The sequence below is a fragment of the Pinus tabuliformis genome, chromosome 2_2, assembly GCF_031772625.1.
Source record: "Pinus tabuliformis cultivar Carrire ecotype Pingquan chromosome 2_2, CPIR1, whole genome shotgun sequence".
NCBI lineage: Eukaryota > Viridiplantae > Streptophyta > Pinopsida > Pinales > Pinaceae > Pinus > Pinus tabuliformis.
In genome coordinates, this window is record NC_142300.1 from 245805052 (window position 1) to 245821604 (window position 16553).

The 16553-nt window shown below is 35.7% G+C and overlaps 1 protein-coding gene across 1 annotated transcript; it reads right to left on the bottom strand.

Moving 5' to 3' along the window:
* Positions 1-14872: 14872 nt before the first annotated feature.
* Positions 14873-16289, bottom strand: LOC149192198 (uncharacterized). Its single transcript, XM_089406333.1, has one exon. The coding sequence runs from the start codon at positions 16196-16198 to the stop codon at positions 15014-15016; it is 1185 nt and encodes a 394-aa protein (XP_089262459.1). The 5' UTR covers positions 16199-16289; the 3' UTR covers positions 14873-15013.
* Between the last annotated feature and the right edge of the window lie 264 nt (positions 16290-16553).

Genomic DNA, 16553 nt, shown 5'->3' on the forward strand with positions numbered 1-16553 from the left:
TATTCACCTTGAAAATATCAAATGAATAATGTATGACCTATGGAAACAATGAAGACAACAACTAGCGAAGAAATTGTAGTCCAAAGTGACAGTGTCATGGATGGGAATCTAGAGAGCACTAGAAAAAAAAAATGTGGCCCAAAAGAGAGTATGGCCTATAGAAATGGTGGTCCAAAGGGAGTGAGAAACCTGTGAAGGAGTGAAAACATAGCCAACAAAACAAAATTCAACTTTGGGAACGAACTAGAAACTTGTAGGAGAGAGAAAAAACTCCATTAGCCATGAATTGATTGAATTAACAACATCTTAAACATTTGCAATAGCTCTAGAATCATATCCACTAATATTCCATATCCAAAACAAATGTATATAAGTGATTAAGCTACTACATTTATTTATTAGTTTATGGAGACTATATACATGGAAATCAACCTCAAACATATCTCATGAAGAATTCCTCCTCGATAAACAACATACAAACAACCATTAAACCATAGAAAAAATCCATTTCAACCCATAAATAGAGAAAGCAAAGCATTAGCCAACAAATTAACACATGAAAAAATCAAAATCTACATTGAAAATCGAAATGGGAAAACCAACATTGAATGCCTTCAACCAAGCTCTTTATTATGAATCAATTGGTAGGTTATAGTCTCTCTAGTTCATCTCTATGCTCCACAATGAAGCCTAGGGAACTTTCATCTCCCTTTTTAGCCAAAGAACCCCTCTTCCCTTACAAGGAAGCAATATATAGGAGGCTAGCTCAACTAGTGGGGATATCTAGAAGGTTAAGCATCCCCATCCCTTTAGCTTCCCCCAAGATTTTTTCTCCTCTTTATTCCTTATTGGTCTCTTGTACATAGGGGAATAGGTCTATAAAAGTTTTATTTTCTTATTACATGATTTTTTTTACAATAATATTATTTCTTAACTTTACATCCCATGGCTTACCTTAAAATTCAATTGAATATATAGGTGGAAACTAATCATGATGGTATGAGGCCCTTCATGCCAGCAAGTCAATCTTAAAATCGTGATGGTATGGGGCCCTTCACACCAACAAGCTAGTATCCTTCATGGTCTATAGCCTCAAATGTTTCTAATGTTGATTGTTGCAAATCTTGTGTTGGTAACAAATTGTTCATGTGTAGATCCAATTTATATCATGTTCAAAATGGTTATTTTTGGAACTATTATCAAATTTTTAAAGTCTACATCTGCTTTGTGTGTATATATTTTGGTGTATAATATTTGGAACATTTTCCTACTTATCCACATCTTAGCAATAGTTATAAGTAACCAATAGCCTTATATTTCACTATTTTGTGTTGTTTGTAAATAAATCACTATAAAAAAAGTGTTGTAATTACAATGGTAGTTTCTCAAATACTTCCCCACATTCAGTACACAATCCCTCTTATCCTCCTAATTCAATCTCTAAATCCATACATGTAGATCAGCTACTCAATTAAGTTCCCAAACAATGCATGTTAGCAATACACTTTCTACCTCTAACAATATTCATGTCATGATAGAACAGTGCTTTGATCCTTGTAATGAACATTGAATTCATCAAAAGAGGTGGTAAGAAAAGAAGGCCTGATGAGATAAGTCAATCATAAAATTAAAACAATAGGGCATCCCTTGAAAATCAAAAAACATACCTAGTTCAAAACCCTAGATCTTTGAGTCTTGTAAATAAAGCAAACTTCATGGGCATCATTCAAGCATTGCTTAAATATTATAAGGATAGGCATCAAGGGGACATTTATTTTTCATTATTAAAATTTCTCAATCAGGAAGAGAGGAAAGAGAACTAAGCGTTGAATGGGAGAAAGTGTAATCACCCTTCTTAACCCCTTTAGATCTCAAAATAACTCAAGAATAGAGAACTCTCTTGTAACCTATTTTTAGAGTAGAATAAAAAATTAGGGATATAGTTGTAGGCATGGCCATAAGATTCAAATAAACCTTTAAATTCAAGGGGATACAATTGACACATTTTTTTTCATTATTAAAATTGATTTATGGGAAAGAAAGGAAAGAGAATTAAGTGTTGAATAGGAGCAAGGTAATCCGTCTTCTTGACCCCCTTAAATATCAATACAAATCAATACCAGAGAACTGTTTTTTAAGCTATTATCAAAGTAGAATCAATAATCATGGGTATATCTGTAAGTATGGCTATAAGATTTGAATTTTAGGGGGGGGGGGGGGTGGGTAAGGTTGATACCATATAAATTTTTTCAAGGAGTTTGCCCATTATTTTTGGTTGCTTGTCTCCTCCACTTAAAATTTCCTCATATCTAACGTTTGTTAAAGACATCACTCAACCAATCCATCACCATCTATGGCTTAATAAATTAATTTTGAGGTCTAAAATAGGCATATTAAGAATAATGATAAAATAATTCTTAAAATAATGGATAAGAATTTTCAAAGAAAAATAAAGAAAACTATTTTTTTGATCTTATCTTATTATATGTTTTCTCAAATTTCAAGTGTAAGCACTTGTTAGATGCATATTTTCAATGAGTACCCATGCTTCTTACTTTTAATAGACCCACAGTGAGATAAAATAAAAGAAATTTTTCTTTGCAAATATTTGTTTTTCATGTGTTTCCAATTTATCTTATTATGAATGTATTAAAAAGTATGCAGTGTGAGTACTTGTTGGATGCAAAAATTAATTTCACATCCAACAAGTGCCTAGAATTAAAGTTTTAGTAAAAAGGTATAAAAAAAAGTCAAAAATAATATTAAAAAAAATAGTTCCCCTGAAAACTATTTACCCTTATAATTGACATCATGATTTTAAATCCTATTGATTTTTAAAAATTGATAACACATTTTCTGTTTTAAATCCTATTTTTAATTTCAAATTTTTTTTGTAAGTTTAAGTTTGTATTACCTCATAAATTTAAAATATCAGTATACATATGTCATATGTCCATGTATTTCTAAGATCACTGAAGGCAATCTCAATTTGCCTCTAGGGAAACCAGATATATTGACTGCCTTCTTGAGAAAAAATCATACTAGTACAAAATTAATGAAGGTCAAACAACCTATGAACTAAGATGTTGGAAAGGAGAATACCTTTGGAAATCATAAAAAATCAGGAATCTGAAGAGGTTGCATGTGTAGGATCTTTCGTGCTCGAACCAAGAGGATCTATAGGATTAATCTCACATTGGAGGTGGATCTCAAGCTAAGCATCCAAACTTTCCAGAAAAGAATGTTGAAATCTATGAGCACACTTAATATCATTTAGGGAAGAATAGATATCATTATGTTCTTCTTGCTTCTCCCTTAATACACTTCCAAGAAGATTTTTTATTTTCCAGTGGAGAGATATTGAGTTTACATATTATTATTTTCTTCCACTAGTGTGTCTAGGGTTGGAAGCCCAATGGGAAACATCCTCAATAATGCCTGAGTCTAAAAAAACAATATGTTCATCAATAGGATGGGTCTCTAGGTGCCTAATCTCTACTTGGATCTCAGGAGTAATAACAACATAATAAATTTTTGCAACTTCATATGCATGTGCTTGGGCACTATTTCTAATCTGGGGAGCACGATGACCCTCACCTCCATGGCCACCCTGCCTGTTGAGAAACCAAGTGTAGTGTATATTAATGTTTGATTCCTCTTCTTGATAATTACTTGTGAATCTTAGATGTCCTATTATTACTTTTTATTTCTTTTTCATCAAGAAATTATACAAATGTACAAAACATAAAGATCACAATGAGACAAGAGACACCAAATTAGGTTGTTAGTCGAGGAAAAAACCATAAGGGGAAAACCCAACAATCCTTCTCTTATAGAATCATATCAAAATGAGATATCGAAGACCAAGACCAATTCTGCCACAAATATTCCAAGTCAAACCCTCTTCCAAGTCCCCTTTGTTGAAGAATGTAACTAGGTTCGGTCTTCATACTTATATTTGAGTCAAATAATGAAAAAAATATTATTACAAAGACTTATTAAAGCATGGGTTTCATGCTAGGGTCATATTTTATAGGTCAAACTCCCCATTGAGGACTTCTAGGTTTTATATTGAGTCATTTTCCTTTCAATGACACCCTTCTTGGGCTTTTGAATGATGTAAAAGGTATTATTATTGAGTCAAATATGTAATTTGTCACCTCCACACCAAGTCGGCCCTTGCCTGATGAAGTTGACCTACAAGAGGACAATTTCGACCCACATAAGAGGCTATATTTGGACATTAACTCAACAAGTTCGATACACAAGAAGGAAGTGTAGGAAAAGTGTGAAATTCAAGGAGAAGAAGGAATGATTGCAGAAGAATAACAAGTCGACGTTTCTGGGCTATCGATCTCTCTCTTTTATGTGAAGTTACTCAGCTATTTGCTAGGTTGAAGTTCTACTGCTGGGAAGTTCAAAGCTCTGAATTTGTTGGGTTGAAGTTCTGCTACTGGGAAGGTCAAAGTTCTAAATTTGTTGGGTCTAAGTTCTACTACTGGGAAGGTTGAAATTCTAGATTTGCTGGGTTGAAGTTCTGTTGCTGCAAGGTCGAAGGTCTACATCAAAGTTGTTGGAAGGAAGGGTTGACTTGTTGGTTCAAGGAAGTTTGTGTCTAGGTTTAAGAGCCTTGGATTATCTCATTTTACTACTGAAGGAAGAAGTTTGACTGGGTTTTCCCCTAGATAGGGATTTTACCCTGGCTGAGTTCTGACATCTTGTGTCTCATGTTCTTGCGATCTTCATACACACATAATTTGGCAAATTGCTTGATGAAAGATAATATAATAAAGAATTAAAATAATCCAACATAATTCACAAGCAATTATCAAGAAAAAGAAACCAAACCCTAATACTAATAGCATTGATTTCTCAACACCCTCCAATAGTCAAAGTCAACATTGGTCAACCTTCTCCAAATTTGGTGAAAATCAGAGATTTTTGGCCCTGCATTAGAGGAAAAATTTAGGCCTTGCAATCTCTTCAAAATTTCGGCCCTTTTCCATAGAAACATGTCACATGTGCGAGCTGCATTAGGGTAGAAATTTTAGTTTCTTCTTCTCCTTTGACTTCCTTCTCTCTCCTTTGACTCTAGCATTTCTTCTTCTTGTCCTAGGTGCAAAAAATGATAGATTATGTGATGATGAATGATGTCTCCAATAGGTCAAAATTGTCTCTTATATAAAATTTTCTAGGAGGGTTGAATAGGTGCCACTAAGCCAACACATCCAAGGAGGACTGACTTGAACATCTTGTGGGCTTATGGCACAAAAATGAAATTTGATTTATTTTTCTTTCAAATGTCCAAATGGGACATGACTCAAATAAATATTCTTTTGAATTATAATAAATTATTTTTGACTCCTTTGACTCTAAGCATGAAGAACGTGCTTTAACAAAATATAAATAAATATAATAAATACATCAATGATAATTTTATATTATGAAGACCAACTCTAGTTACAATTTCAACACTACCTTTTAACTAGGGAGGTACTCATAATGACTCAATAAGATAATCTCAAGTTGAAATATTCATATAAGAAGGATCTAAATTGATAAGTATCAATGATGGTAGCATCATCATAACCACCATTATCAAAATACCAAGGACTTGACAAGTAAGCTACATCTTTCCACTAGATCAGAGCACAATGTTGGGAGGCATACAATAGGACACCATCGCCTCTCAAGGCCCATACCCCACCTAGGTTCACCAAGGTATGTCCTCACAAGACCATTCCCTAATCCCAAGGAAAAGTTCATCAACTAGACCATTCTTTACCAAGTCCATGTATTCGACCTAGGGTGTTAATCGTAATTGACCACAATACATAACTCAAGAATGTTGGTCCAAGATTCTTATCCAATCCACCATTTTCACTATTTGTGTTCATGCACTAGAATTACGATGGTTATTCATGTCCATAGTACATGACACGTGGAGAACAAGGTGTCCATCCTCACTCCCTCTCAATATAGGAGGAGATATCCACAAGCCCGAGGTTGTCTAAAAATACTCAAGATTTCCCTTAGGAAGAGGCTTCATAAATACATCAAATACCTATTCATTAGTGGATATATAATGTAGCTTCACGACTTAATCATGCACCATGCTTCGAATGTAGTGGTATTTGATCATAATGTGCTTCGACCTTGCATGGAAGACTAGGTTCTCTGGAAACATTATGTGGCTTTGATTATCACGACATATTATAGTTGAATCCAAAAATCCTTCAAACAAATCTACAAGCAACTTACAGAGCCAAACTGCTTCACGAAAACTTCCCTAGCTATCATATATTCAACTTCAACGATACTTAGCACAATTGAATCTTGTTTTTTGCTCATCCAAGAAACCATAGTAGCTCCCAAACAAAAACAACCACTAGTAGTACTTTTCCCATTATCATTACTACCTACCCAATCAAAATCAATGTAACCTAATAATTGAATCTCATTTCCTGCAATATATCCCAAACAATGATGTAAGGTTCTGTGGAGATATCTCAAGATGTGCTTTGTTGTTATCCAATGATCATGTTTGGGTTCCATATGAAACTAACTTAGATTATTTACTGCATAACATATATTTGGTTGGGTGTTCACTAAGTACATTAAAGAACCAATCAATTGCATGTATGATGATGGATCAACAAGGTTTGAATTTGAACTTCTCAACTTTTCCAAATTGGTGATCATTGGTGTTGCCATAGGATTACAACCCATCATCCCAAATTTATGTGGAATATTTGATCACATGTTTTCCTTGACCAAGAAAGATCTCATCGAGTTTCTGCCAAACTTCAAGTCCCAAGTAATAGTGCATTAGTGCAAGATCTTTCATGTCGAATTCAGGTGCTAGATCCTTCTTCAAATGATGAATAAGATACTACATGCCTGTTATTAATAAGTCATCCTCATATAGAAAAATAATTTCTAGATCATTCTTTACTACTTTGATGTAGAGATTTGGATCTACAACACCTATGAAAAAGACAAGCCTTATTAGATAAGCATCCATACAAGCATACCATGCTCTAAGGGATTGTTTTAAGCCATATAGAGACTTCTTTAATCTATAAGCATGGGATTCCTTATCATGGACTTAAAATACTTGAGGTTGTTCAATGTAAACTTCTTCATCAATTGTTCGATTAAGAAAAATTGTCTTCACATCCATTTGGTGTATATTCCATCCCATAGAAGTTGCAATAGAAATAAGAGTTCTAATAGTTTTGTATCTAGATGTAGGAGCAAAAGTTTCATCATAATCAATTCCCTCTTGTTGAGAGAATCCTCTAGCCACAAATCTAGCCTTATATTTGTCAATGCTTCCATCAATTGCATGCTTAATTTTATAAACCCACTTGGAGGTCACAATAGATTTATCCTTTGGTCTAGGAACGATTTCCCAAACATCATTCTTCATTATTGATTGATATTCTTCCATCATTGCATTCTTCCATACTTGTTTTTTAGCAGCCTTTTCATAAGTAGAGGGTTCTGATTCAATGAGTTTGGTCATATATGTTTCATAACCAGAGTTTATTTTGAGTTTTTTTCTTTCTCTGAATCTTCCTTATGAAGTTTCATGTCCTTTAACTTCTTGTAAGTTTGTTCTAAGCTAAGCTAGCCTTTTTTTGGTTTTTGGAATGTTGACTCTATAGGTTCACTAGGTCTTTTTGGTTCTTCATGATGATCCATTGTAGGTTCTAGAGAGTTGACTTGCCTTGGACTATCTTCATTGGAAAGACTAGTCCTTCTTCATCAGAGTCAATAGGGATATCTTTGGACTTCTTATATGCAACATTTTCATCAAATGTGACTTCTTTTTTTACTTCAATATGACATTGTTCTTTAAGGTAGATTTTATATGCTTTGGATGATTTATTGTAGCCAACGAAGATTCCTTTCATACCTGCAATATCCAACTTCTTTCTTTTGTCCTTGGGAATATGAATATAGACTAGACATCTAAATTTTTTAGATGATCAAAATTAGGATTCTTTCTAGTAAAAGCTTCTTCCGAAGTTATGCCGCCAAGAATTATATGAGGACTTCTATTTTGAATGTAGACTGTGGTCATAAAGGCTTCTCCCCATAAGAATTTGGGAATATCTTGGTCATGTAACATGGCTCTTACACATTCTTTGATAGATCGGTTCTTCCTTTCAGCTACACCATTCTATTGGGGATTATATGGAACTATCATCTCCCTCTTAATCTCATCTTCTTTGCAAAAATCCACAAGTTCTTTAGATGTATATTCACCTCCATTATCAGATCTCAAGATCTTGATCTTCCTTTCTATCATATTCTCAACTTTGTCTTTGAACTCTTGGAATTTTTCGTACACTTCATCTTTATACTTTAGAAAGTAGACCCAAGTCTTTATGGAATAGTCATAAATAAATGTTACATAGTATATATGACCACTAATTGATTTTTCCGACATTGGACCACATACATCATAATGGATTAGGTCCAAGATTTCTTTGGATCATGAGTCACTGCTAGGAAATGGATTCTTCACATTTTCTCCAAGATCATACCCTTTACAAACTCCTTCACGTTCTTCTTTTAATTGGGGCATACATGTAACAATTTAACTTAAGGATGGAAATATCTTGTAATGGATATGGCCATATTTTCTATGCCACAATTCACATGGATTGATGTTAATGTATACTAAAGCTTGATGAGGAGGAGTTAGAAGTCTATACAACCTCCCCTCATGAATCCCAATAATTCTAGCATTATCTATACTAGATCCTTTAGCCCAAACAACCACCTTGCCATCAATAAATGCTATCATGTCTCCTTTATCTTCTAAACAAGAAATATAAAGTAAATTCTTTTTCAAATCTGGAACATAAAGGATGTTGTTGAGATGAATGTTCCCACCAGATTCCAGCTTGATAGAGGTAGATCTAATGCCTTTGACTAGATAGTTATTTTTGTCTCCAAGTTTAACTTTGTGAGAAGAGCTTCCTTTTGATAGATTGTTGAGATGCCATTCACCTGTCATATGCCTTGAAGCTCCACTATCAATTACCCATGTGTTTCCATCTTCAATTGAACCTATAAGAGCAAAGTAGAGATTCCCATCCTTGACTTCCTTAGATAGTTTAGAAACAAAGTTGGTGATGTATCATTTGATGGATTCAAGGAGAATCCTTAGAACTTTGAGACCTTCCTTCGTGTACTTGGCCATTGAAAGAGAGAGAAAGAGCTGCTATAAAGATATCTTCAATTAAGAGTGCCAACAGAATGTGACCTTCAAGCTTCCTTCCTTAACCTTAGCTCTGATACCATGTTGAGAAAAAAGGTGTAGTGTAGATTAATGTTTGATTCCTCTTCTTGATAATTACTTGTGAATGTTAGATGTCTTATTATTACTTGTTATTTATTTTTAATCAAGAAATTATACAAATGTACAAAACATAAAGATCACAATGGGACAAGAGAAACCAAATTAGGTTGCTAGCCAAGGAAAGACCCATAAGGGCAAATCCCAACAATCATTATCTTATAGAATCAGATCAAAATGAGATATCCAAGACTAAGACCAAGACCAAGTCTGCCACAAAGATTCCAAGTCAAACCCTCCTCCAAGTCCCCTCCAATAGTCAAAGTCAATACTGGTCAACCTTCTTCAAATTTGGTCAAGGTTAGATATTTTTGGCCCTGTAGTAGAGGCTGAATTTCGACCCTGTAGTAGAGGTTGAATTTCAGCCCTAAAATCATATAAAAAATTCATCCCTTTTCCATAGAAATATGTCACATGTGTGAGTTGTAGTAGGGTAGAAATTTTGGTTTCTTCTTCTCATTTGACTTCCTTCTCTCTCCTTTGACTCCGACCTTTCTTCTTGTTGTCTTAGGTGCAGAAAATGATAGATGATGTGATGATGAATGATGTCTCCAAGAGATCGAACTTGTATCTTTTATATAGTTGTCCAGGAGGGTTGAATAGGTGCCACTAGGCCGACTCGTCCAAGGAGGGCCAACTTGAACATATTATGGACTTATGATACAAAAATAAAATATGAATTATGTTTCTTTCAAATTTCCAAATGGGACATAACTCAAATAAATATTCTTTTGACTTATAATAAATTATTTTTCACTCTTTTGAACCTAAGCATGAAGAACATGCTTTCACAAAATATAAACAAATATAATAAATACATCAATGATATTTTATATAATGAAGGCAGACTCTAGTTACAATTTCAACACTGCCCACCTCAATGGTTGTGCCTACACCGTCGAGGTTGGGTGCTCATGTTGTTCAAACACCAAGGGTATAATACATTAGCAACATAACTAGCATAGAAAAAGCAGATGTCAAGGTAAAACTGAGACTTATATAGGTCAAGATAAGATAGAGACTTATACAGGTAGAAAATGGGAGCAGGTTTGTAGATAAAGAGAGAGCAACAAGTGGAACCAAAGAGAAGTAGAGAGATAACCAACCCAGAATTCAAGATATATAAGTCATGCTACCCTTCTTGGCTTTGAGAATAATCGCTTCAGAATAGCCACCCACAAAAAACCGTCAATTATTCTATTAGAAGTAAATGGAATCGAGACAAAGAGAATAGAGAGTACTTCTAGAATGGCCGTGTTGCATGACTCGGGAAGCAAGTTTAAGTTGACTGCGAAGAATGATTGTGCACCAGTGAAAGAAACATGCACCATCCTAGTGAACCCATCAGTAAAACGAGGTTTTCCCATGCTCTTGAGGCTCAAATTTTGACTGATTCATGAGGAATCTACCGTCAGGAGCCCAAGCCCACGAATTCTCAGAGTACAACAATCACAGTACACGAGTTTTCTTCAAACTGAACCAAGATTGGGTTTGAAATGAGAAAAAGCACTAAGACTACCAAAGGCGGACCACTTTGAAAGAATTCCATAATGAAAGTCCTTGTCCACCACCCAACCTGCACCAAAGAGGTAACTGATTCACCTCTACTAAGCCTCTACTTCAACTGAGTAGTAACAAACGCCCCATCGAGAATAGAAATAACCCACTTCATATTTTCCAATTGCATTTGCATGCACATGCATGTGGGGGATAGGCCATGCCACCCTACCTCTTAAATGCTTCTTGAGGTGGTGGGGTGGCGGGCTTGCCCCCCAACACCTTGCTCATCCGCGTCTCCCACCCACATTGGGGATTTTATTTCCATTTTTTTTTAACTAAAAAAAATTGACAATCAAATAGGTTCAATAAATAAGATTAATTGCTACAACCTTGTTATCTTTGAAATCTTAAGACATACTTACATTTCACTCCACGAACAAGTCATCATAAATAACACAATTAATGATTTAAATCAAATGATATCTATATTAGATAATAAAATGCATCGTATTATTTTCTAAGTGAACCAAATAAATGCATAGTCAAGCACATGGGTGTTTACTAGTTAGGTAATACCTTATAACATTGAAAAATGTTCTAAATTCATGTTTTATTATTATTATAATAATCTATGTTTTTGTTTATTATTATTGTTACTAGTATTTTTTTGGTTATAAGTTAAGTGAAAATTTATATATTAATTGAAAAATGCAAAATAGTACATAAGTTGTGTTGCTTGTTTGCCACCAGGAAAACTAAACTAATAGTAAAAATAATCTTTTTATTCATAACATTTGTGATATATTATTAGTCCAAAAAGCATAACTAAGAAGTTCAATGCCTAAATATAAATTTCTTAAAATCCTATGTCCAGTGATATGAGAGGCAATGCTTCCTAATATGATTAAACTAAACAAAAAGCTAAAAAGGGGCATAAGCATGAAGAAACTTAAAGCAAGGAAGATTTATCACTGAAATATAAGCCTTGGACATAGGTACTTGCTAATGCAAGAATGTCGAAGTCCAACATTGATTGGGCTTGAGCTGAAATTTTGTGATTTAACTCTTTAATTTGAAGTTGTAGTTCATCTAAATGGAGTAGGATGACCTGATATTCCTCATTGTGCTCCACCAATACCTCACTCACAATGGTTTTTATCTTCCAATATAAGTCAATTTCCTTAAAGTATTTGGTATCCCAAGTTCTGAAGATGCTTGTATCGGAAACTTGGTGGGGAAACTCGCCTCGAATCTAAATATATGGAAGAAAATCCCTCTCCAAGTAGGCTTTAACTTTGATCGACTCAATGCCTACCTTAGCTGCAGGAGAAGTACAATTTTGATAGATGCTTGTTGAGGATGTTGCTTCATGCTTAGCATAGGTAAGATGACGACAATAAGGGTTATGTTTCCTATTGTTGGGATGTCTCTAAGCCACAAGGACAATAAAAGGCAACACACTCCTAGAAAGTGCCACAATAGGATCCCCCTTGTATTTTGCTACCAAGACCATAGCAAGGAGCCACCGTAGATAAAGCCACAAACAAGATGAGTTAACGAGCCATTCCAAAAAATGGATGAAGCAAACAGTGAGTGGAATCCAATTAAGAAAGGAATGAAGTGCGACAGATCTCTAGGCAAAAGCCTTGACATAAACTCTAACATTCATTGCCAAGTGCGATGATAGAACCCTTTGGAGGCTTGCCAATACCAAGCTAGTTTCCATAACTTTAAGTGCCATGATGAAACAACATGTTATCCATGATAACTCCTAGAAATAACTTTTAGTTTGATTAGTTATTTGAGATAAGGTTTTTTACCATTTCTTTTTACATCTATCTATTGCTTTTCTGAAAGAGGTTGTTGTGCTTACATTTAGAGATTTAAGGAAGATGAGCAGGTCCAATTTAAATTGTTTTTGAGAAATTCTCTAAAACCCATTTCTTTCACCCATCTCATTTCATCATTTGTTTTTAAAAACTCTAGCCATTTCCATTCATTTATTAATATTCCAACTCTAGCCGCATTAATCCATTTCCAACTCTAGTCGTATTTCCCCATTCCCCTTTGAAATACTTTAAAACATTAATAAAAACATGCCACATTCCTTGTAAAGGTCTAGGACCTGCAAACCATATCGCTATCGGCCCTTCTCTTTTTTCCTTTGCAATACATCTCCACCCATCACCCTTTTCCTTTTGTGATTGAGATATCGTATTCCCACTGATTGTGATATCATATTCCTGCCGATTGCGATAAAGTCCTTCTCCCGCCAATTGCGATAAATCCATCCGTCGCCAATATCGCATATCGCAAGTCCTTCATCGATATCACATATCGCAAAATTCTCTGTTGATTGTCATATCCAAGTCCCATTATCCTCCATCTTGTCGATTGTGATATCTGTTCCACCTGCCGAATTCGATAGACCCCGGCGATTGTGATAAGTCTTTCTCCTGTCGATTGCGATATAGCAATCGGGAATCGCATAGTCATAAGTTCCTGCTCCTCGAAGTCCTTTCGACTTGCAATTGCAATGTGCGAGAACTTTCCGGATGCGATATTTTATGTGATGCGTTCTATAAACCGTTACTCCGAAAAATCAAGGAATTACCATAAATCAATGTTAAAAGGCCTTCCCCTGTATTGCGATTGCAATAACAATAGGCCCAGATTGAATCAACCCGGAACAATGACCCAGATCAACGAGCATTAAAGTGCCCATTCCGCTTCTACTCAAAGGATAATGAGGTTGTTTTTCGGCGTATATCCAACAACATGGTCATCAAACAGAATGCAGAGAAAATAAGACAGTGAGACACAGTGGGACAACAAGAACACTTTCAAGCACGTTTTAATCATAAAACAACATTGCACATTCAAAGGGCCAAATGTTCTAAATTTCTACAAATACAATGCCACATTACAAACAATTTTATTTTCCTAAATAATTGTAATTGTTAGATAGATTTTGTTTAGGCGACTCTCATTTGTATTCAAACTCTATTAAAATAGAGAATCTCTATGAAGGCTCAATGTTTTATTAATCAAATAGGATTAAATCTCTTAATTGTTGATCGAATCTAGCCCAGGTCGCAGATTTTGTAAAGAAGTCTCACTTTATATATGGGTGGTTTCTTGACTTTAAAGAGGGGGGATCGATGATGTGAGGACACCACTTTTGTATACTTTTCAGTTAATAGAAATACAATTTGCAACAATACTCTGTTTTAACCTGAGATTCATTTTTGGTCTCAGTTCCATCCTATCATGCTTCTATATTGTTATCAATTTTCATAGCTTATTTGATTACTTGGAATTCAATGTTATATTGCTCCAACTTTCTTCAATTTGTTGTGATTACTGTAAATATCCATATTCACATTAGTAAACCAAAAATGCCTCAACTTCCACAAAACAGTGTTGTTTGTTATTAATTTTCTTTAATTGACTCCATGCCCAATGGTGGCTTTCCTCACACTCTTTCACCTGCAAAATCACATAGAAAACCAGAGTTAGCCATCTATATTTTTGAGCTTATCATAGACAAATTTTTAAGTATATTGAGAAAGCCCTCTGAGATTGGAAAGGCTAACTTCCAATCAAAAGTTGGTTTGAAATAGTTACATTAGGTTGAAGATTGACACAACCTAACCTGCTCTAGCCTAGTAATAACACAACATATCAAAACATAATCTGCATTAACCATTAGTGTCGCCAGCTACAGATGAACCTGACTCTCACTTAGTGTGACCTTGAAGTACAAAATGGGTGACCGTGGTAGATATTCATTCCCTTAAAAATCTTACATCTTTGTCACCAAATTCAAAATATTATGATATATTAATTATTAGTTTTAATTAGGTAAAAAAGTTAATATTATTAAAATAAACTCTAATTTTTTTCAAAATTATTATTATTATTATTATTATTTTGTGGGCCGAACTTAGCATTCAAGCCAACAAACAATGAACGCATTTGGCACTTTGATGCATAGAATTGTATTAAATTTGTAATACAATGTAATATAGAATTGTATTAAATTTGTAATACAATGAATTGATTGCTTTGTCATTGTGCTTCTTTCTCCCGGGTTTCTCTAACCAGGCAAGCAATGACGAGAAATTTCCCTTACCAGGTTCAGATGGCATTCTTATTATTAGCTTTGATGGTCACCCAAAACATTTTGGAGAGGACAAACATGAGCATGAAGGTGAGAGGGCAAATCACAAATGAATATGGCACCCCTTTCTGCCCTGAAGGAATTCTTACATTTAACAGCTGCATCACCTCCCACACAGTCACCATCCACCCCATGAATTCCATAACCAGTCCCCCAAAATTCAAAATCTCTCTGATAAATCTGTTCCATTTCCAATTATACTGCAAGAACCCAAAACCCAGCCGGAGCAACAATACCGATGCCACAACGAAGCTTCCATATGACCAGGCCCCAGGCCAAAAGGCCCCTCCTGCTACAAGGGGCTCCCTCCTGCAAATACAGGACGTGCAAATCCCAGAGAGGGACGAAGACATAAAGGCATCCAGGCCTGTAAAATAAGGCATCGCCACAGAGTCCACATAAAGACTAGCATGCACGATCCCGGAAACCATGGAAACTTCAAAAACCAGGGCATTCACTCGATTTTTAACAGGGATTCGCCCTGCAAAAAGCTCCTCGTAAGACCCCAAGTTCCCCAGAGCTGAGATATGCAGAAGCTGGAGCCAGGCGGGAGCGATGTAGGATAGAGGGAATAGAGAATCGATCCTGTGACCTTGGGCCAGGGGAAGAAGAGTCAGGGGAAGGATCAGGGGGCCGGATGGCAGCCAGTATCTGGCAGTGATCTTGTTGAAGACCCGACCGAAGATGCTGCCTCTGGACTCCCATAAAGCCACGGCGCCCAAAAACAAGAACGAGGCTGCTGCCAGAGCCAGGGCAAACCAGTCAGCAATGGCGGGGTAGCTGCCCGGGTGATTACTGTTGGTGCAGTAATAGTGATATGGGCAGCTCAGTGGCGAGTAAATTGTTTCTTCTTCCTGCCATACCCTGCATTTCAGAAAGTTATTGGATGCATATTTCCATTCCCAGTCGGGGAACTCTCGGGCTCCCCTGTTACTGCTTAAAAAATTAAGTTCCCATGGCTTCTTGCTCATTAAAGCAGGGAACACATCTCTCCCACAACGACGGCCCTTGCATGAGGACGAGGCCGAGGCCAGTGTACAGAGCACAGAGACAAATACAAAGGCAAAATTCCAGCCACTGGCAGCTCTGGCTATTGTCATTAGTTCTGAGTTTAGTTCTGAGATGAGTTGGACGAGTTTCATTGTATTGTTATTAGGACCCGTGCCATCCAACCTTGACTGTTACATCGCAACAGCAACGATGGGTGAAGGGAAATGAGACGAGGAAAGGAACAGGTTGGGTGGGCGGTTAGGTAGGAGGGAGGGAGATATTGGGGTGTTAAATAAGAAATTAGTTTGCTCCAAAGATGTTGTAGGGTACAAGGAAAGTAATGGACTAGGTGAAATAACCCTTTCTCAATTACATCAGATCACCCATCAATGTGTTTAATTTAAGTAAATAAGGTTAATTTGAATAATGTGATTAATCCGAAGATAATCATATTATCAATGTGGATTAAATATAAGATTGTAGTGAAAGTTTTTTACCTTAAGTAAT

Bases quoted from the DNA above. Each gene is read 5' to 3' on its own strand.
- LOC149192198 (XM_089406333.1), bottom strand. From the start codon at position 16,198: ATGAAACTCGTCCAACTCATCTCAGAACTAAACTCAGAACTAATGACA.